The sequence below is a fragment of the Lactuca virosa genome, chromosome 7 (assembly GCF_052849685.1).
Source record: "Lactuca virosa cultivar CGN04683 chromosome 7, Lactuca_virosa_CGN04683_v6, whole genome shotgun sequence".
Taxonomy (NCBI): Eukaryota; Viridiplantae; Streptophyta; class Magnoliopsida; order Asterales; family Asteraceae; genus Lactuca; species Lactuca virosa.
Genome location: NC_136432.1, coordinates 218,456,239 through 218,479,485, shown reverse-complemented (window position 1 = coordinate 218,479,485; position 23,247 = coordinate 218,456,239). Strand labels below are relative to the sequence as shown.

General features: G+C 36.3%; 2 protein-coding genes across 2 annotated transcripts; both read right to left on the bottom strand.

Moving 5' to 3' along the window:
- Positions 1–9,770: 9,770 nt before the first annotated feature.
- Positions 9,771–10,939, bottom strand: LOC145127554 (uncharacterized). The gene is made up of 3 exons (XM_079062732.1): positions 10,640–10,939; positions 10,344–10,586; positions 9,771–10,295 (listed from the first exon to the last, which is right to left on the bottom strand). The coding sequence occupies exons 1-3, from the start codon at positions 10,937–10,939 to the stop codon at positions 9,771–9,773; spliced, it is 1,068 nt and encodes a 355-aa protein (XP_078918858.1).
- Positions 10,940–17,743: 6,804 nt separating this feature from the next.
- LOC145127553 (zinc finger protein 7-like) lies at positions 17,744–18,127 on the bottom strand. The gene has a single exon (XM_079062731.1). The coding sequence runs from the start codon at positions 18,125–18,127 to the stop codon at positions 17,744–17,746; it is 384 nt and encodes a 127-aa protein (XP_078918857.1).
- Between the last annotated feature and the right edge of the window lie 5,120 nt (positions 18,128–23,247).

The window sequence follows — 23,247 nt, the reverse complement described above, 5'->3', positions numbered from 1 at the left end:
AAAATATTTGAAGGTAGGTAAATGACGATTTACCAATTTCCACCATGAAAAACGAAAATGAATTTTAACTTTTAATTGAATTAAAACTCCTAGATTCTTTGAGATTCATTGAAATTTTCAATGGCATGTTTAAATCTCGATTATGCCCTTCAAGTTTGTGACTGGGATGCCGAGGATCACAAACAAGGTGTGAATAACCGTGCAAATTAGCTTGGTACACTTAATGTTACAAATCACCTAATCAATGTGCCGGTTAACCACACACGCTCCATTGATCCATGATTAACATCAAACTACCCTTTGACACACATTGTCAGTCCCACATTAGTGTGCCGGTTAACCACACACGCTTCATTAACGACTTAAAAAGGTGCAAAGTACAATTTCATGGAATAGCACCATTTTCACATTTTTCTAAAGTAACCAAGAGTGGGAATTTATAAAAGTTTAGTTACTTTAATAATTATCATTATACTTATTAATTAGAATTAATGTCCTATCATACCTGTTCGGATAACGACCCTCCACCAGTCAAGGAAGCGGTGGGTGAGAGTGGACACCCATTAAACCACCATTTTATAGGAAGTAACCTTATACCCCCTTATAGACCGGCTTCGTCAATGAGGCATACTAACGGTAAGACTGACTTTTAACTTATACATATATAATATATTAGACTTTTAATTTTATATAGTATTAGGGTGTATTAAACTTTTAAAATGTTTGATAGTTTAATCTATTAATAAATTATACTCTTAATTTAATTAAACTTAAACCATATGATTATGGATTTAATAATACTCTTTTAATTAAACATTTAATTAACTATTAATAAAGTCTGTAAGAGTTAATTAAGCTTTTCAAAAACATCAAGATGCTAAATCAAATTAAAACTATTTAATTAATTTTAAGTTATGAACCCATGAGTTACATTTTTGAAAACTTTTCAAATTACTAGGGTTTCTATGAATTCAATGTTTCTTAATTGAGACTTTTCAACTTTTAAAACTTGAGGGCAAATTTTATAATTATTGAAACACTTTTGAACTCCATAACTTAAGGAGTTAATTTGTTTTATGAAGATGAGACTTTTCAAGTTCCATAACTTATGGAACTCTTCAAAAACATTAAGATCAATTTAACTAATATTTATTTGTAACTCCTTAAAAAACTTTTGAGTTCCAAATTTGATGACAAAATTTGTAACTCCTTAAAAAACACTTAGATCAAATTTTAAACTTATAAAATAACCATTTTATCCTTTACCAATTTGATCATAATATAATTCTTGTAGTAAGATAATTTCAAATCAAAGATTACAAATAATTAGCTTTATCATATAAACTAGTAATTATCTTAAAATTTGAGAATTTATCTTTTAATTGGATGAGAATAATCACTACCATATCTGAAAAATAGATTTTATGATACAAAACAGTTTGTGGTAATGATTCTAATCCAATTGAGGCCAAAAAACTGCTAACAGATGATCCAACTCGTCGATTCGGATAATGGACTCGACGAGTTCATCACTTGTGAGTATGGACTTGACGAGTTCATGTATGGAATCATCTAGTCCTCTTGTCAGAGTGCAGTTTTTTGACTTTTCAAACTTTGAACAATTAGCTATGCATCTATATAACAGAAAACTACCCATGGCTCTGATACCACTGTTGGGTTTTAGGTACTATAACACTCCTATGGTGCACATACTACCCTAGTAGCTTTGAATCTATGTATTTTCTAGTTATACATGCAACAAAATTTCCAAAGCTTGAAACCTACAACTAGCATACAATTTGATATATAAATCATAAAAGTAAGTTAGAAGAATACCTCTTAATTGTAGCTTGTAGGAATTGGTCTTTCAAGAGCCTAACACCTCAAGTGTGATGCCTCTAATGTCTTATAACAAACCAAGAACAAGAGGAGGAACTTGAGAGAGAGTTTTGGAGACACAAAAATCGTCTAGAGCTTCTTGGAATCACTAGTACTCGATTTTTGGCTTAGGGGTTACATTTATATAGTGTGGAATCCAAGAGTTAAACCCTAATCCACTTCCTTGGGCCTTAATCCAATAATCCATATGATAAGACCTTTGGACTAACTCTTCATAGAGTCTTACATGAACTTAGTCCATTACTAATCAATACGGATCATTAGCCCAAACTATATATATCACTGATTTACACAATCAGTCCCCGTTAATTTAATTAGCCTCTTTTGATCACTAAATTAATTCCAAATTAATTCTTCATCAATACTAATTAAATAATATGATTTCCAAATTAATATATTATACTTATAATATATTAATAAAACACATTAACCTCTTTCTCAAATATCCATCCTATTAAATTGTTCCAGAGTATTACAACCCAAATGGACCATGCTTGTATCGGGTCAAGTACATACCAATTATAGTTAAGGGATTAGACACCTAATCCAACACGAGGTGGTGCTCAAGACTACTGAGTTGATTCAGCAGGTGTGCAACAAGATGCGGGTTGCGCATAGCAATCAGAAGAGCAATGCTGACCGGCACCGATCGGATCTCGAGTTCCAGGTAGGAGATTTCGTGTTGTTGAAAGTGTCACCATGGAAGGGTGTCATTAGGTTCCGGAAGAGGGGCATGTTAGGGCCCCAATATATTGGTCCGTTCAGGATTACTGACCGGGTGAGCAAGGTAGCTGTAACGCCCGCAGATTCGGGCTAGTCAATTTATAGACAATAAGCATCAAAAATGACTTTTTAATAGAAGATTATTTAGAATAAATAATCTTAACCAAGTTATAGTATATGTCACAAGGGTTTCGTACATATAAAGAACGTCGAAATTCGAGTTATAACGAAGAAGTTATGACCTGTCGAAGTTTTTCGGCAAAACCGGCACGTCACCGGGAGACGTAAATAGTGAATTTACGATAGAGGACTTTTTAACCTTAGTAATCTAAACAAAAGTCGTAGAATATGTTAAAATGAGAGCGTCCATAAAAAGAACGCCCAAATCTGACTTCGTATGAGGAAGTTATGATTTTTCTAAGATTTAGCATAACAATGCACAGCCCGGAAATTCAAATTTTAGATTGGTCGATTTTTAGCCAAAATAATCTAAACGAGAAATGAAGATATCATTAATAGGAGTTAAACGATAAAAAGGCAGTCGAAAATGGAGCTCGTATGCGAAAAATATGGACGAAGCTTAGTCACTACTCTTCGAGCGCGGCGAATTCGATACAGTTTTGTAAATCCGAGATAGAATGAGAATTAGTCAACGGTGTCTAAATGAAGTTGTAGTACTCATAAATACCAACACGTGGATATAAATAAAAATGGAGCTCGCATGCAAAAGATATAAACGAAGCTTAGTCTCTACTTTTCGAGCGCGACGAATTCGAATACAGTTTTGTAAATCTGAGATAGAATGAGAATTAGCGGACGGGGTCTAAATGAAAGTTGTAGTAATCGTAAATACCAACGTGTGGATATAAATAACGTAGAAAACGGAGCTCGTACGCGGAAGATACGGACGAAGCTTAGGGGCTACTCTACGATAAAATCCCTATAAATAAAGGATGAATCCTTCATATTTTCTTCACACCATAAGCCTCTCTTTCTCTCTCTAACTTCTCTCTAACCTCCTTAAACCCCTCCCAAGTCTAGGGAACCTCCCTAGCACGAGAAGGATGCCCCGGAGCACCCGACGGCTCCGAGAGGAAAAGCTTTCGGCTCGGAAACGCTGCTCCAGCGAAGCCCGGTTTTTTAATAAAAACCCGCTGTAAGTGAGCTACGCCTACACTATTTCTAATATAGCTTTTATTTAAATATAAAATGTTATTAGGACCTTATAATAATTATTTGGGCTATTATTATGTGTTATATAAGTGTTGTTATAATATCTTTTTAACCACTCGCGGTACGGAGAATCTGGTTTAAAGGGCCGCATAGGGTTGTTGGATTTCAGAAGTGCTATATGCCAAAATAGTCCTGCCCTCCGGTGTTTTATGTCTGGCCCCTGTCTGTACATAGTGGGTGAAGAGTATTGTTTAACGCTTATACAATAGTAATAATATATAGACTATTAATTAGTTTGGGTAAAATGTTAGACTAAACTCTAGTGGTAATGGTACTAGGTTTTGTCGAAGAAAATTGTTTTAAAGTAAACGAAGTGCTGTCCGAGAACCGCGTCACCACCTTATCAGGTGAGTGCATAGTTACTTTCATCTTACACATAGATATGAAGTATTTAATATAAATTACGTGTTGTGAGTGCATAGTTACTTTCATCTTACACATAAATATGAAGTATTTAATATAAATTACGTGTTGTGAGTGCATAGTTACTTTCATCTTACACATAGATATGAAGTATTTTATATAAATTATGTGCTACGTGTGCATATTATCTGTATACTTGCTATCTATGTTGGATGAACGATTTTATACATGTTTTAAATGATCTAAACTGTATATGTATTTTATATCTACACAATGTGTTGGGTAAAACATGGGTAGATTAGAGGTGAGATAAATGATGAGCGATGAAAGATGAGATAAATGATGAGCGATGAAAGATGAGATAAATGATGAGCGATGAAAGATGAGATGAATGATGAGCGATAATATATGAGTGATAAAATATGGTGCGAAGCGATGACCTAAGCGATGAGCCAAAGCGATGAGCCAAAACGATGAGCCAAAACGATGAGCCAAAACGATGAGCCAAATGATGACCCAAGCGATGGCCCCGTCATCTAGCAGGGTATGGATGACAACCACGGACTATTCTAGAATGTCTAGTGGAACACTAGCAGGCTCACAACCTGTAAGTGTTGTGAACGATGTGTTCACCCGGTGTACTCTAAAAACCCATTGACAGGTATTACGAGTGGACTCTCGAAAACGATACTGTCAATAAACTAGATAAACCCTGGCGACTATGCAGACTTAGTGTCGATTCCTTAGGATACTCCTTAGGAATGAATGAACGAGGAATAGCTGAATCTTAGGGTACATCCTTAAGAGTAAAGAAGATAATGGGGATGGGTAATTGGATTGATTGTTTGATGTTTAACATAATAATTATATTATTGTGGGTTGAAAACCCTATGTACTTACCATGTTTCCCAAGCTGACCCACTCAAGCTTATTTGTATCACAGGTGTTGATATGAAGCTACTTTACACTGAGGGATTTAAAAGAGATGTAGATCACCAGTGTAAATGAATGTAAGTTCTGTTTATGCTTATGTTTTTGTATTGACGATGACATCCCAAATGTTTTAAAATGGATAAAAATACATTTCTTCGGAAATGCTTTGATAACGTATTTATCATGTTTTTCTGGGAACAAATTCTGCAACATTTTTATTAAAAGAGATACTATGATTTTTATAAAGCATAAACAAAATCGGTCTTTTCTGGCCGTGAAAATGGGGATGTCACAGTAGCTTACAGCTTGGATCTGCCGGACAAGCTCAACCATATCCACAACACCTTCCATGTGTCTCAGCTTCGGAAGTGTGTCACAGATGAGACCACAGTTGTTTCCTTGGATGACATTTAGGTGGATGACAGCCTGAACTACCTTGAGAGGCCCGTTGCGGTTCTGGATAGGAAGACTAAGGTCCTTCGCAATAAGGAAGTGAAGTTAGTGAAGGTGCAATGGCAGCACCGGAGAGGCTCCGAATGGACATGGGAGCCGGAAGACGAGATACGAGACCACTACCCAAATTTCTTTACATCAGCAGAATTCGAGGACGAAGTCTAGTTCAAGTGGGGGATATGGTTCCAAATCTGGACCCCTCTAGGCCTCTATGGTTATAAATTTGCTCACTTTATTTAGTCTAGATCCTTCCCCATGCCTTAAGCCTTGTATGAACCTTAGTTTTAGTGTTTTAGCCTCTTCAGGCCTTGCATGCACGTAAAGTTGGCAACTTTACGTGGTAACTACACTATAAGGGGTTGGATCTGTAGTTTGGAGCCTTGGACTCAACGGGAAAGGACTGAACATGAAAAGGGCTGAACATGAAAAGGACTGAAGGGACTCGACGAGTTACTTAGCCAACTCGACGAGTCGGGCATGGTTTACCTATTTTTGGGATTTTGAGTGATCTCGGTGAGCTGATTAGAGTTCTCGGTATCTTGACTCGAGTTTTCGGTCTAGATTTTCGGTTTCCTGGACACTAAAGGACTCGACGAGTTACTCAGGTAACTCGGCGAGTTGATTTGAGATTTCGGTTTATGGACATTGAATTAACTCGACGAGTTGCTAGATGCACTCGACGGGTTGGGTCAACATGGACTGTTGACCTTAACTGTTTACTTTGACTTTGACCAGGGTGGACCAAGTTTGACCTTGAGGGTATTTTTGGTATTTTGGGATTTTGACAAGTTAATCACATGGTGGTTGTAGACAGTTAAGTCGGAGCCGTGAGTTGGGACTTATCTTATCAGTTCAACATTTCTTGAGAGGTGAGTTTTCTCACCATGCCAATGGGTCTAAGGCACCAAGGCCGGCCCATTTTATGATATGTAGATTATTGATTGACTATGTGTTATGTTGGTATTAAGACCATGTGGAGGTTCACATGGCATTTTGTGTAAGACCTTGGAGGGTTTCCATGGCGTCCTAGTATATTTTCATGTTAGCTTGTATGATATTTTCTTATTTAGTGAAGACCATGTGGGGATTCCCATGGCAGGTAGTTAAGACCACATGGGGGTTCCAGTGGCATTAGGTATAAGACCTTGGAGGGTTTCCATGGCATCCTTCTATATTGATATGCATGGCTTATGTGGTTTATGTAGCTTTTATGGCTAATGTGGATTATGTGATTATGTGTACTGTGTGGGGTATGCTCTGGGGGACTCACTAAGCATTAACTTACAGTTTGTTGATTTGTTTCAGGTACTTCTGAGCCTAAGGAAAGGGCAAGGCTTGATGGCGCGTCATGCACTCTCTCAGGCGTTTTTATGGGACAGTATGATATTTGAAATAAAATGTTGATGTTATGAATTTGAAAACAATTGTTCTTGAGATTTTTTGATTTCTTGGGAATGTTTTGTTTGTTTAAAAATGAAAATTTTCTTTGGAAAAATTGGGTTGTTACATTGTGGAAATGCTGGTTGTTCCAATTGTTGTTGTAGTTCCCATTTCCACCCCGATTGCCTTGATTCTGCCTATTACCACCGTTGTTCTTATTCCAGCCATTGCCATTGTCACTTCCATCATCAAAATCCTTGTCATCCTCATTACCGCCATTACCACCATTATGGAATTGAGGAACAACATTTCTAGGATTATGGTTCTGATTCCTACCATTACCACCGTTGTGGTTTCCTTCATTTCCTCCCATATTTTGTGTCCAATTTCATCCGTTTCCACCGTTGTGGCCACGATTGTTTCTGTTCGGTTGTGGTTGTACTGATGGGATGATTGGTGCACCAACATTGTTGTTGTTTTCGTTGTTCCCATTGTTGTTGTTTGGGAATTTATGAGTTACTGGTGGAACTACTGGTGGAGGATTGTTGACTGCATCCTCTTGCCTCACCATCACATCTTCCCCAACCACATTATCTACACTCATGGTGTTGATGTTCCTTCTGGCGACACGATTTGAGCGACCCGTTCGTTCAATTACCAGATCAAATGCAAGCGGTGAAGAGCGTCTTCTATGTTAAACACAAGAGTTCAAGCGCACAATCTCCACGGAAACAGTGCCAACAACGTCGTGGAGCCCACCAAAATGCGCGTTCCAGAATAACCTTGCCACATCGTGGGCTTCCATGTGCCACGTTGTGGCATGAAGTTTTTCCCAAAACTCCATATTTTATTCCGCTAAACTATAAGCGACACTAATTTGGAAAACGGGTGTTACATTAAGTTTTCCTAATTAAACGAGCATGAGTCACAAACTTGACTTGTAAACCCATAAAACTGTATAATTAAAATTGTTGGGCCGGTGGTGTCCGGGTTCGGCTTATCGCATTAGGGTTGAACAATATGACATAATTATTTATATGGGTTGTGTTCGGCTTGTGCTTTGTAACCCGCCAGCCCACAACCAGCAACCCGAAAAGAACATTATTTCCACCCCTATACCACCGTTGTGTTGATATTCACTTTTTTACATTTTCCCATTGAAGTGTGCTAGAACACAATTCCAAAAATATATACTGTATTGGGCATTGTCAATTTCTTCATCTAGGGATATAGAAATCCAAACTCGCATTAACCTCACTTCTTCTTCTTCTTCGATCCAAATCCTACCACTTTTCTTTTGGCTTGGTTTTGTTTTTTATTCTTAGTTGTTGTAGTTGAGATTCCAATACCGTTTCTTCTTTGTCATGGGAAGATTGTGGTTGAGAAGGTTGGGAGAATGTTGAAATTGAAAAGAGTGAAATTGTTGGAATTGGTTTGGTTGGTGAAAGTAATTTTGTTGAAATGGATGTTGGAAAATTGGTTGTTTTGAATTGGTGAGGTTTGTAAGATTTTCATTAACCCACCGGTGGATGATGAAGCGTGTGTATTGGCGATATGTTGTATTAAGTGTGTATGAACCGGTGATTGAATAACAAATGGATGTGTAGGGGGTGTGTGGAGTTTTGGGTGTTGATCACTTTTTAACGTAAATTAAAAGAGAAATAAATGACAGTATAGAAAAAAGAATTAGTGGTTGCATTGTGAAAATCTGTATTAAGTTAGTTAGTATTTATAGTTAAAAATTTATGAATATTAAAAAACAATATTAATGTTGTTTAAATTCTTGAATGGTTAAAAGACTGTTTGCCTCTCTATCTCTCTCATTCATGGAAGCCATAACCCGCCTTACGCGACGCCACTTCTATGCCCATTCGGGGTGCGCGGTGTTCACACGTGACAACCCTTGCCAACTCACCGTTACACACACTTTACGCACCCATACCGCATGGCCTAAATTAATACAATCATCATGCAATATGACTTTCCACTACAATATAGAGACTGCCATTGAGATATTTGTGGAACTAAGCTAGTAACAGTTTGATTTTCGGTATACGCGTCTTTTTATCTATAAGAAAAAGAAAACCAGATATAGAAAACTATAGTATATTTATATACGTTTAAGAAAAAAATCAGTATACGATAATTATATACTAAACTTGACTACCATATCTTGCATAAGATTCAAAAGCTAAAAGTTTATCATGTCCCGTAAGTTGGAAACTTTACCTTCAATTCTATCAATTTATGGAAGAAATTTATATCCAGCCTGAATGGTGGAATGTGATTTTCGGATAAGTGAAAGTGTAATAAAATAAACCAGAACAGTTTCTTGTGGTGCAGGGAAGAAACGAAACAAATGGAAGAAAATAGAGGAAGAACACAATACTTGCTCAAAAAGTTAAATAAAAAAACGGAAGTATTGGAATTATGTAAACAATTGAACCTACACATTATTTTTACTAAAATAAAGACTCAAATAATGAAATATAAAATTTCCTAATTTGCCCTTCATTCAAAACGTACTTTTGAAGTTGTTCGGATTAAATTCGATTAACCCAACAATCACCCCCTTAATCGGATTGGTCATACCAGTCGTTCACAACAATGTCGGTTCTCCTTCGCAGGGCCGGTTCTGAGGATTCAAATGCCCAGGACGAAACGGATAAAAAAGGCCCTTAGGCCTTAACATGTAACACTTTAAAGAATTAAATTACATAAACTAATATTTTTTATTAAAATGATGATAAACCTTATAGCAATAAACATAGCAAAATCAAAGTATTTTAATGACTAATAACATATCCTAACAGCCAACCGACTATCCTTGAAGCTCTCATAACATTCTTGATTGCAAGTTGGTTGATCAACTCCTCGTAGTCTATACTCTCTAAGATTTTGTTTTCGATAGATATCATTGTCAAACCGCTAAGTCTTTCTTGGATCATTGTGGAGCGTAAGTAAGATTTCACAAATTTCAATTTGGAAAAACTTCTTTCTGCAGATGCGACCGTTACTAGAATAGTCAACAATATTCTATATGCAATGCTTGTATTTGGGAAATAATCAAGTTCTTTTAAAAACTTCAAAACATCTATAGGGTTGCTAAATTCATTGGTTTCCAATGTCTCAAATAATTTCAACTCCGTATAAAGTTCCTCGGCATCAATATCCGATCTTTCTTCAAACTTGAGTGCTTTTTCAAGACGATGACAATACAACTTAAGATCTTTATCTTCAATTCCCCTCAAATTATGAGGAAATAAAAAACCAAATACTTTATCATACTCTTTGAATTGTTCAAATCTTGTCTAACGAGAAGAAATAGCTTGATCAACAATGTATAAGAAATAATTAACTCTGAAATTCTCTTCAGGTGTAAATGAAACTTCTTCGCTACTTGAACTCTCATCAAACCATTTTTTCCTTTCAATCAAATGCTTTTGTGGAAATATTGGATCAATACCCATTTCAATAGCAATCTCCTTAGCTTCAACAATCGCTTTTGAAAAACCAGTTTCTCTATAATCCTTGAAGTACCCAATCAATTTGTTTATTTCTGTAATAGCATTATCAAGATGCATATCCTTTGATTGTAACTTCTTACTCACAATATTCACATGGTTAGTACTTCATACCAAACAACAGTTGATACCAAAAATTCAAAGTCACTAAGTTCTTTTTCTTCTAGTGAATTTGCTTCACTTGCAATTCCAACATCATTATCTTTTTCTCCAACTTGAAGTAAAGCTTCTAGTACATCCACAAGTTGCAGTTTAATAGCATTTACACTCTCAACCCGGCTTTCCCAACGAGTTTGACACAATGAATTAAGTCTCCAAGCTTTAACATTATCTTTCAAAATTTCCCACCTCTTAGTAGAATTTGCAAAGATAGTATAAATACGTTTGATGAATCCAAAAAAGTTCTTTCCTTTAATACACTTGTTAGCCATATCACATAATGTTAGATAAAGAGAATGACAACCACAAGGAGTGTAAAATGCTCTAGGATTTATATCTAAAAATCTCTTTTCCACTCATTGGTGTTTTCTTTTCATGTTTGCTCCATTATCATAGCCTTGACCACACATATCATCAATTTGAAGACCAAGAGACTTTAACTCCTCAAGTGTAATATCAAATAATCTTTTTCCGGAGGTATCATTAACATTCAAAAAACCTAAAAAGGACTCCTCAATAGTAACAAAATTATATGATAACTTTAAATACCACACTATTATAGTCATCTGTTCTTGGTGACTTGAATCGGGAGTACAATCAAATATGATTGAGTAGTACTTTGCTTCCTTTATCTTTTTGATAAGTTCTTTTTTAATTTCTTCAGCTAGCAAAGATATTAGTTCGTTTTAGATTAGGTGGCCAAGATAATGCACATGAAGCCCTTCACTTGTGATCCGTCGCACATGCTCTTTGATAACCGGGTTAAACTCTTCCAACATTTCAATGACACCCAAAAAAATTTCCGTTGCCTGTTAAATACAATTAACAAATAAGAAGTGGAATCAGTCATCATAATTGACAAAAAGATTTTTGGTGGAACTGGAACAAAAAAAATACAATTTATAGTTACCTTTTTGATACAACTTTTCATTGGATCCATGAAATGCTAGATTATGTTTAGCAAGAAACTTCACTACTGCAATATTTCTTAAAAGCACTTGTTTCCAGTAATCTCTTTCTTTCTTGAACTGCTCGTGTTGAACTTTATCAATTGTTTCATTCAAGTTCAATCTTTTACGCATGTTGTAACAACCCGTTATTTTGGGAGTCTGTGAAAGTCAACCAAAGTCAACAAAAGTCAAAACTTGTTAAATAAAAGTCAAACTTGTGAGTAAATTATTTAATAGAAGCTTATCTAATGTTTTTATATAACTAAACCTTATAAATTGATAAGTGTTGTATAATAAAGATCCAAATGCGAGGACCGAAAACCCCCGCATAAGTCCAAACCGTCACACCGAAAATCCTTTCCGGCCGCGAACATGCGAGACTACTCCTTCAGATCGCAAACTCTTTTCGGCCGTAAGCCCCTCGGACCGTGAACCCTCCTCTGACCGCAAACGTCTGAAGGCAGTAAACCATTCTCGGCCAAAAATCTATTCCTCGGGTAGAGTTCCTGACCGAGAACCCCGAAATTCTATCCACTTCACAAGATTCAAGGCATTTTCACATATCCCAACCAAGGTGTCCCATCATGATTTCGAACTTATATATAAGGGGGACCGAAATCAACCCTTCATTCTTACACCTTCCAGCCGAAAACACCCTTTTTCTCTCAAGAACACAAACCGAGAATCCTTACTTCTTTCTCTCTCAAGTACCATCTGAAAACATCTTCCAATCTTCATATCTTGGAACGAAAACACTCATATCTTCTTGTGTTCACCAAGAACACCAAGAACACCACTTGAATCATCAAGTGACCGAAAACCCAAAGGTGACCGAAATCACCTATCACCCTCTCGGTTCCATTCTAATACCCCTAATTGTAAGTGATTCTTACTTTTTAGGCTATTCTATATCATATTTACCACTATTTTCACTAATTATATACATATATATTGCGTGAAATGCTATTAGGACTCGGTTTTGTTACGGGATTTAACTTGTGGAATTTACTCTATTACACCGTATCTTCACTCGAACACTCACATAAGGTAAGTTCATACCCCTATATTTTACCGTTAATTTTACAATGCTTTTAGGGGGAGAATACAAACAAAACACAATGAAATTGTGTTAGGACATAAGTACAAATGAAAACAATCAAAAGAAAACAATTACTTTTATGAAACTTGTCAAAACCCCTTTTTAAACTATTTTCAACTATTTAGATTGCTGTTTTTATCAAAATCATATTTATATGTATATTTATGTATAATTAGGCTTTAATGGACTTAGGACTATTACTAATGCCTTAACTCCTGTTCCTTGTTTGGTTGTGGGCTTACAGTAGGATAACCAGTCCGACTGTCGGTTAAATCATAATTATACATGCTAAATATATATATGAGTATTAAACTTGATTCAATAACATCATTAACTCTTTTGTATACGCTGAGCAAAAGGGTATTTTCCTCAATCATTTGAATACAAACATCATACTATTTTCTAGTTCAATGCTACATTATAAGAATCAATACATAAGCACTATTACTTTACATTACAAATATACTATTCAGTTACAAGAACAAGAAAACATATATACACTATACGTAAACGAGTTAATACTAGAATGTGAGCCATCACTTCACGGTACCTATTAAGGTAAATGCTAAAGTCCTATTTTATAATCAGAGTCTCCTAGAGGGAGATTGTGAATTTGTGTATAGATCTATACGAGACTGACAATCCCGCACCTTGACTATTAGCTATAGTTGGACCGACAGGTCTACGGGTGACAAATATCATAACATTCTGACGCCTGAAAAACGTCGTGTAGGCCACTAGTCAGTTCAGTATGGTTATAATCTCATTCACATTAAACATTAACTAAACAATTGGGTTTACAAAACAAACATTACTTCAATAGTTTATTCTAAGGAATAGGACTACCTATCATTATTTTCCAGCACTAACACATTATAGATTTCATACAAGTGCAGTACATTAGTTTCTTTCATAGAAAACATACATTTATAGAAAACATACACTTACACTATTTCAGAGTACAAAAACATACAAACATTTTGGTCTTAAGGCCTAAAACTACTTTTCATTTATTGTAGAAAATATGAGATTTTCTCGAGAACATACTAACATTTTCAAGGAACAAATACATCTTCAAATAGTAAAATCTTATAAACTCACCAACTTAAATGTTGATACTATCCTTTCAAAATAACTTGTATTCTCAGGAAAGCATTAGTCAGCTACACGCATCCAGGTTTTTGAGAAGACGGAGCTTATTCAAGACTCTGATTTTATTTTGATATACATTTTTGGTGTCTTATAAACAATACATAGAATACAGATGTATTAACTATTTTAAATGCAATGGATGTTGTTACTTGTTTTACTATTATGCAATTGTTATGATACTGTACAAGACGTCCTCCGCCCCGAACGTTTCCGCTGTTCCGGTTTAGGGGTGTGACACATGTCAAACCACTTATTCCTATTTGTAAGATGATCCAATGAAATTTTGTGTTCTTTAACCCTAGTGGTAACATGGTGCCAACTGCATAACCTTCACCATCCAAATTACCTTTCGAAATCCCTTTTCTAAACATTTTACAACAGAAACAAAATACCCTGTCTAGCTATTTCGAATATACTAGCCATTCTCTATCACACTTCTCCAAATTTGATAAAGTTCTTGTATATAAAGCTGCAGAAAATCGTCTACCAAATTTATCGTAGGGACCATACATAATATTATTATCTCTTTTAGGACCTTTCTCAACCAAAATTTTAATCTCATCAGAATTAAGTTTTTCCCACCTTCTTGGATCATATATATCAACAAGCTCTTTAACCAGATCATGCTCTTCTGTCTCTTCTACTTCTACATGCTCTTGCTCTTCAATTTGCTCTTCAACATGCTCTTCAATATGCTCTTCAACAAGCTCTTCAATGTGCTCTTCAACATGCTCTTCAACAGGCTGTCTATGGATAAACTTATCTAGAGGACCGGCGTCAACATTTCTCTTTTCTTCATCTAGTTTTCTTTTTTTACGTTTTTGATAACCGGATGGTTGTTTAGACTTCATCACTACAAGTTCATAAGTTTCAACTTTCAAGTTTTCAACTTTCAACATTCAAGCAATTACAATAAACATAATTTCATAAACAATTTTACAACAAACATAAACTCATAAATTAAACTAATAAACTGATTTCTATGAATCTTAGAAACTAATTCATTCATTCACTATTAGTCTATTCTATTAAACTGATTTCTATAATAGATAAACTGATAATAACATATTAAATTCATTGATAATCTATGAAAGTATTAATCATTCAAATATGCAATTGAGAACTATAAAATTAAAATTGATAATCCTCAATTTCTCATAAATCTTACCTGATTGGTTGATTAGAAGGAGATAAAATCAGATAATCGACCGCTGAATTGTTGTCTTGCTGTTGCTGAATGCCTGAATCGCATTCATGATTCACCTTTTGCCGATCGCTTTTTTATTTATTTTATTATTATTTTTTTACAAACGAACGAGTAATTTGGCTTCCTGCTTCAGCACTTCTGTTCGTGCCTTCCTTCAATAAATTTATCAATTCCTTAATGGGCGGCTGCAAATTGCATATACTAAAAAAAAATTGGGCCCCTTAAGATTTTGGGCCCTGTTCCAATGCCCATATTGCACATGGGCTAAGCCGACACTGCTCCTTCGAGTAGATTTGTCTCTTGTTTCTTCCATTTAGGACACTCGTTGCTATAGTGACCAAACTCACCATAGTTGTAACATTTAATGTGACTTTTATCCCAGACACGTTCATTACCATCTCGACTCTTCCCGGACCCCCTGAACTCTTCCCTGGCCACGTCCAAAGTCATCCCGATTTAAACCTCCACTGCCACAATGTTTACAAACATGTGATTTTCCTTCACTAGCCAACATCAACCCACCTTGAGTGTCCTCCACTTTCTTGGTTCATCTTATTTGCTTATCGTATGCTTTCAATCTACCAACGACTTCATCGAATAACATTAAATCCAACTCGAAACATTACTCTATTGAATCCATGATTTGAAGAAATGACTTAGGCATCGGATCAAGTAACCTTTTCACCAAATCCACTTCTTCAAGCTCGCAACCAAGACTTCTTGCTTGGGAGGCTAAAACGGATAATTTCGTCACAAAATTATCGACCGTTTAATTCCCCCCTTCATGCACAAACTTTCAAGCTCTTTCCTTAAAGGTTTCAAGCTGAGCCGTTCTCACTCGACCCACACCCAAATATCGTGTTTTTAGCCCATCTCACACATGCTTTGGGTCGGTGTAACTCGTCATTTGCAACAACACCATTTCTCCGGGTATCGCTTGAAACAAAAAAGCAAGACCTTGTTTTGACTTCTTTCGATCCGATACTTTACCTAATTCCCTCGATTCGACCGTCTCCCATATGCCATGTGCATCCATAATCGATTTGACTTTGATCGCCCACATTTGATAATTCGTTGGAGTCAAAACTGGAACTTGACATCGAACCTCCATCTTTAACCATCAACATCCTATTCGCTCTTTTCACAACCCCGACATCTTTAATCAAGCTCTATCTGAAAGCAGTTTTCCACCGAACAAAAGACAAGCTCACTACCACCTTTACCGTCTTCCGTCACCCACAAAAACGAACTGAATCAAAGCCACCCGCTTTGATGTCCATCGGCGGCTCAACCATTTTGGGGGCTCTAAGCGTGCCAAAAATTTGGGGCCCTTTGGCCTTTACTATACTCGGAAATCGAAAACAGATGAGATGAATATTTCACAGAAATCAGAACGGGTAGAAGAATGCAAAGTCGTTTCAGTTTCATGAGTGCAATGATTGTTGATTTATTCTTCTGCTTTATTTATTTTGTGGTTATGGGATTGAATTTTTTAATAGACTAAACCTTTGGACTTTGGAGAATATGGGGCCCCTTAGAATTGGAGGCCCTAAGCCCTACCTTAAAAAACCTCTACATAGAGCCGGCCCTGTTGATGTCTTCCCATCTGTTTATTCTGCACCTCAGGTTAGTTTCTCGCTATCGTTAGAACAAGCCCGATCTAGAGAAATCAGGGCTGCTTGCGATCAAAACCGAATCATACCCCCTTCAACGAAACCGCTCAGATACCAAATGTAATTAAATAAACTAAAACAGATTCTTGTGGTGTAGGATAGAAACGAAACAAATGGAAGAAAATAGAGGATGAAAAAATACTTGCTCAAAAAAGTTAAATAAAAAAAAGGAAGTGTTGGAATTATGTAAACAATTGACCCTAGACACCTTATTTATACTAAAATAAAATAGAAACCTACTGTGATACTACAACAAAAGAGATAATACTCAAATAATGAAATATAAAATTTCCTAATTTTCCCTTCATTCTTGAAGTTGTTCGGATCAAATCCCATTAACCCAACAGAAAGAGGCAAGCTTGTATGCTCACTACCGTTTTCTTTAGCTGCTGCTTCAAATCATTTAAATAAGTACCTGAGTTTTAAGTGAGCAATATCTAAGAAGGAGTTTAAGTTTTTACATACGTTTAATATGGGCATTTTTATATGAACTCCATAGGGTAAAAGGACATATATAGATGGTAGAATATTTATATGATTTTCATGTTCTTTCTTTATAGCCAGATATATTCGTAGCACAACTGAGATATGTGTGAACCGGCAAGTTCTGGAAAGTATTAAGATTACATGGCTATTTGCAGAAAAACAATTGGAAGTTGATAAGTGTACGTCTTAAAAACTGAAGATCTGCAGTATGTAAATACAAATTATTACATGTTATCTATATATACCTAAGTACCTAACATTACAAGGAATAAAGTACAAGGGGCTGGACATTATTTTATTAGGAAGATGCTGAGAGTTTGCTCTAATCAATTACACTTTAAAAGTTGGAATACACCCAACTGGAAAGTTACCTCACAAAGTAGTGTGGATCTCCCAAGTCAAAAGAACAGTATTGAGAAACTGATATTTCTCATAGAAGCTGTTCCAAACTTACCCTACCAAGATGGGAGTGAGAATTCAACATTCAAGAAGCCATAAATGGTACCAAATTACAGCTTTAGATTCAAATCAAGTATATGCTGATCTGACGGCTGAGAAGCTGGTTGGGCTTCTAAATAAAAACCTCCAGGCCATTTAAGTTCCACTGTTTCCTCCCCATCATAAGGCTGCATCCGTACTCCATATCTGGCACCATCATCAGTAAACCTTGCTACAGTTGTTTCACCATTTGTGGTTGGTGTGTGAACAAGAAGAGAGTGGGCATGAACGCCAAGTGATCGGTTACCTATGAAATTCAGTGCAAAGTCGGTTGTCTTTGGTGAATGATATCTTCTAGCCGCCTCTCTCTCCCTCTTGTGGGCATTTTGATGACCACCTAATGCTTGAGAGTTGTAGAACTTCCTCTTGCAGAAGTTGCATGTATATACCTTCATGGGTCTTGATTGTGAACTCTCACCTAGATTTTTTCCTAGGCTAAGGTTCAACCACCCTCTTTGATAATCGCCTGGGTTTTCTTGATTAATATGGTCCCTGGTATTCATCGAAACTATGGTTTGGGAATCTGATATTGAAGATTGGTTATTAGATGTTTTTCTTGAGAGGGTAATTTTGGATCAAAGAGGAAAGGAGTACATGAGAAAAAGAAAGCTTTATAGGAAAAGAGGATGTTAACCTCTCTCTCTCTCTCTCTCTCTCTCTCTCTCTCTCTCTCTCTCTCTCTCTCTCTCTCTCTCTCTCTCTCTCTCTCTCTCTCTCTCTCTCTCTCTCTCTCTCTCTCTCTCTCTCTCTCTCTCTCTCTCTCTCTCATACACATCCCTGACACACACACACCCACTGATACACATATAAATGAAAATGTCATATATCTTAAATGTCCCCACCAAGTGATGCTTGATGTTGTTGAGGGGACACTCCTGTTGTTCCTTTCAAGCATTTGTATTCCTCCACTTTCTTATTGTCTAGTGCATTTTCTCGATCCGACTCACCAACTTTACATGGTTCTCTTTGAGAGCAACTAAAAATGTATACAACTGACATAAATAGATCTTTCTCATCTTTCCAATTATGGTCATGTCAAAAAATCTTTACATTTTTTTTCTAGTGTCTGCAATTAAATGCATGCTTTCATATTCAACAAACTAATCACTTATTTCATACTTTTGCAATTAGGTAACTACTGTTTTCTTTTTGAAAAATATAATATAATCATAACAGTAACATGATTTCCATTTTTCCATTTCTTTTTCTTGCATGAACCTGTTGTTGTTACTTGCTGTAAAGTATCATGTTAATATTTCAGCTAGAGTTTTTAACGTTGAGCATCACTACTAGAAAAATTGGTGTTAGCTACAAAATATTTCCTACGGACTAATTTTGTAGGAAATATCCATCTAATTTCCTACAAACTTGCTACACAACTGGAATCCAACAAACTTTCTACGGATTACCGACAAGAGTAGATACCCTAGAAATTTCGTAGGAAAAGCGTCGGTATTTTCCAACAAAATATTAATTAATATTTAAATATATTATTCTGTTGGAATTTCGTAGGAAACATATTTAGCGGGAATCAGAAAACTTTTCCCATCTTTTGTTTTGCTTTTCCCTCCTTTTTTTTTTCTTTTTTCTTTTATTTTCTTCCACCATTTTTAAAATATTATTATTATTACTACTATTTTATATTATTATTAATATAAATATAATTATAATTAGTTGATATTATTATTAATGTAAATATAATAATCATTATTATTATTATTTTGATTATTATTGTTATTATTTTCTTATTAGATTTATTATAATTATATTTTTTAGTATTAGGCGTAGTATAACTATATGTTTTTATTAATACCAGGTTTATTAAAATTATAAAATTATATTAGTATTAGTAAAACCCCAATGTCGAAATTAATGAGATTAAATGATTAGGGTTTAGTTTTCTAACCTCCCTTGTGTAACACCCATGTTCCAGACCGGCTTAACTTTATATTTATCAGGGGCTAAAGATGGAGTTTTGGGAAAAACTCTATGCCACGATGTGGCGCAAGGATGCCTATGGCGTGGCAACGAATAAAGTAATGCGTAGCTTGTTGAATCGCCACAATATGACATTAGGCTGCCACGACGTGGCAGCTGTTCTGACCCAAGTTCATGATTCTTTAGGGTTTCTTCCATATTTAAACCTCTCTGCCTTGAACTTAGGGTTGGCCCATTTGCATGAGTGAGTCGACTCTTGCATTGATGTGTTGGGCTGGGCCCATTGTCATGCATGTAGGGTTGGGCCCATTTGCATGAGTGAGTTAGGCCCATTATATGTTGGGTGTAACATCGTAAATTTCCAAACTAATTTTTTATTTAAAAATCATATTAATTTCATTAACACAATCACAAAAACCCCCAAATATCGAGTTATCAAAAAACACATGTTCATAAATTGTTTAAAACGCAATCCAGGATCATCCAAAACATATCTCCAACTCGTGTGTGTACAATCAAGTCGGTGCCTTCCCGTGATCCTGAGAAGTACCTGAAACACATAACACATAACACGGTAAACACTGTCACAACTAGCAAATTACGGTTAAATGTTAATCCTTGTGCAAGATAATTTCCTTTGTGTAACCTTACAACATTTCCTTTAGTGAAAATTCATACCTCAATACTATTAAGTTCCTACGTTCATACATTGTGATTCGAGCCAAAACAACCTCAAGCAAGTCCAAAACTCGACCAAAAAGCTAAATCCAATCAACTTTGGGCCTTAGCCTAAGAGTTGTCAGTCCAAATCCCTTATTGGACCAAGACTGTCTTATTGGGCCCTAATGGGCCGATAACCTTCCCAATTGGTCTTTTGGGATAAAAATCATCCTTTGACCCCTAATGGGCCTTCCATTAAGCCGAAAAACCTCTTGAAAGGACCAAAAACCTTCCATAGAACATTAGTGGGCCAAGAATCCTCATTGGGCCAAGCCAAATCAAAGCCCACAAATATGTTTTTGGGCCAACCTTGGGCCGAGAGCCCCTTGGGCCGGTTAGGGTGAGCTAGTAAAAAAAAGGGAATTAAGAGGATAATATAGTAGCCACCTCAATATTACACATCATTTATCCATGCAATTGTCTAGCATGTATCTAGGGAGGAACTTTTGTCCAACATGTATCAATGATGGATCTTTTCTCCCTTCTTCCCTTCATTTGGCCGTAACCCCCTCCATCCCCACCATTTTCATCTCAAAGTTCCTCTCACTTCTCATTTCCCCTCAAATCTCCAACATTTCCCTCATTATTTCCTCCAAAATTTCGTGAGTATGCTAGTGGGTTCAAGAGTTCCTCTTCAAAGATCATTAACTTGGTAAGTTTATGACAAACTCCTTTGCCTTGTTCCAAGTTTGTATTAAAGATCTTTCACTTACTCTTCCATTCTTCGTGATTAAACTCTTAGAACCACCTCCATTTTGAGATCTCGCCAAAAACTCAAGCTAGGTTCAAAGATTCTTCTTCTTCTTCATCTACATCTCAAAAACCCCCAAAGTGAGTTCATACCCCCTTGTTTTCAACATCATGATATGCTCAAGTAACTCGTTGTCAAGGATGGATGGGAGAAAACCCTTACCTCGGATGATGAACAACTCCTATAGATGCTGCTGCTGCGCACCGGCCTCTAACACTGGACCAAGATCCACAATTACCCAATTAAGATCTAAGTCCAAACCCTCACTCTAGTGCAACAAGCCTAAACTCCAGGCCCAACACTCAAGGCCCAAAATGAGACTTAGCCCAAAAGTCCACAATGAGGTTATGAGATAAGGAGCTTAAATAGGGTCCAAGACCCTAAACTAGGGTTCAGGTCTGATTGGCGTACGCCCAACGTACTCCGAAGAACATTCGCGACCATCCTGGTCAGTACGCCTAACATACTCCAAAGTACGCCCAACGTACTGCCTTCTTCACTAGTACGCCCCGTGTACGCTTTGTGTACGCCCAACGTACTCGGCTAACCCTGAAACCACGAAACTTCCGAATGCCATACCTTCTTCGTTATAAATTCGTTTCCGACGATCCTTATATCCACGAAAAGGTAAAGAGAAGCCCCACACTTCTTTCAAATTTATTCCTCCTGAAGCCCACTCGAACGCAGATCCAAATTCATGAAAAGCCCGCACCAACGCCATTAACAATACATTTGGGCTCTAAAGCACAAACCGAACTCATATACAAATGGTCCCTAGCCTAGTATGCTGGGCATACCGACTCCTTAGATGGTCGCGGAGGCGCCTACATATGTTGGGCGTACGTGGGAGTACGTGGGGTATACGCTCAGCTAGGACAAACCCTAATTTTTAGGGTTTGTGTCCTATTTAAACACCTTAAGTTGTCTTTGGGGTTTCTTATGACCAACCTCCATCTCTCTAAACCCTAAGAACGAAACGCTAATCTTCATTGATTGTTTGTGAACCATTATGTGATTGTTATGGTGTTTTGTTCCCCTTGAAGGACGTGAAGCTTGGTGGTGGAAGCTTTGGTGGACTTGGAGCTTGAAGATCTAGGATCTTCATCAACTTTGCAAGTTATTTGAGGTATAAAGCTCCTAACTTGATGGTTCCTTATGCTAGATCTATTGTAGCGCTTCATTTGTGTATTTTGAGTCCTTCAAGCCATGCTTGGGAGTATGGGCTACTCCAAAAGATTGGGATGTTAGATCATGGCTTATATGAGGTCCCTTGTTCATAAAAATGCAACCTTGATGTCTTGTTTTGATCCATGCATAATTTAGGGCTCTTATTATGGGTCTTAATGATCAAAATTGAATGTTGGGTCCTTTTGATCCATGCAAAGTCTCCAAGTTAAGAACATTATGGATTAGGACGTTCATTTAGACTTGGATATGAAATTTTGATGCTTGAATGCACGTATTAAGCAGTGAAGGGTAAAATGGAATTTTGGGTTGGTATGTGTTTATGGATGTGTATGTATGTATGTATGTATATGTGTATGGTATGTGTTTATGTGTGTGAGCCAATGTATGTGTGTGTATAGATGTGTATGTATATTTATGTATATCTACCCCCTGTGTGGTGTTTTTGTGATGGTTCAGGAGCATCTAGTTATAAGTTGAATGGGCTTGGGATACACTTATTCATGCACAAGTCCTACTTAACCATGAAAAATATGAGATTGAACTTATTGATTTGAGTTGGCTAACCATCGCCAATTTAAATTGCTTGTTGTGTTTAAGTTCATCATTAATCTTATTTATCTAACCACTTTTAACCCAAGTTGTTGTTTTTGCCTTTGAGGTTGATTATATCTTATAAGTATGGTATGTTTTTAATATATTCTACATCGAGGATTCTTACTATGTAAGTTATTGGCTAACTTATTTTTATAGTCTCAGAAGGCCCTAGCTTGGAGTAAAAGATAATTTGGACATTTAAGGTTATCGTTTGTATGATTCTTGAACATTGCTTTTATATATGTTTGTTACATCTTAATTGTTTTAAAACATAAATTTTGATTTGTTATATATATATATATATATATATATATATATATATAT

Excerpts from the sequence above, each read along its gene's own strand:
- LOC145127554 (XM_079062732.1), bottom strand. The coding sequence starts at position 10,939 with ATGGCTAACAAGTGTATTAAAGGAAAGAACTTTTTTGGATTCATCAAA. Across the intron at positions 10,587-10,639 it reads TTAGTGACTTTGAATTTTTG|AAGTTACAATCAAAGGATAT; the intron begins GTATCAACTGTT and ends ATTGTGAGTAAG. Across the intron at positions 10,296-10,343 it reads CACCTGAAGAGAATTTCAGA|ACAAGATTTGAACAATTCAA; the intron begins GTTAATTATTTC and ends TCTTCTCGTTAG.
- LOC145127553 (XM_079062731.1), bottom strand. The coding sequence starts at position 18,127 with ATGAAGGTATATACATGCAACTTCTGCAAGAGGAAGTTCTACAACTCT.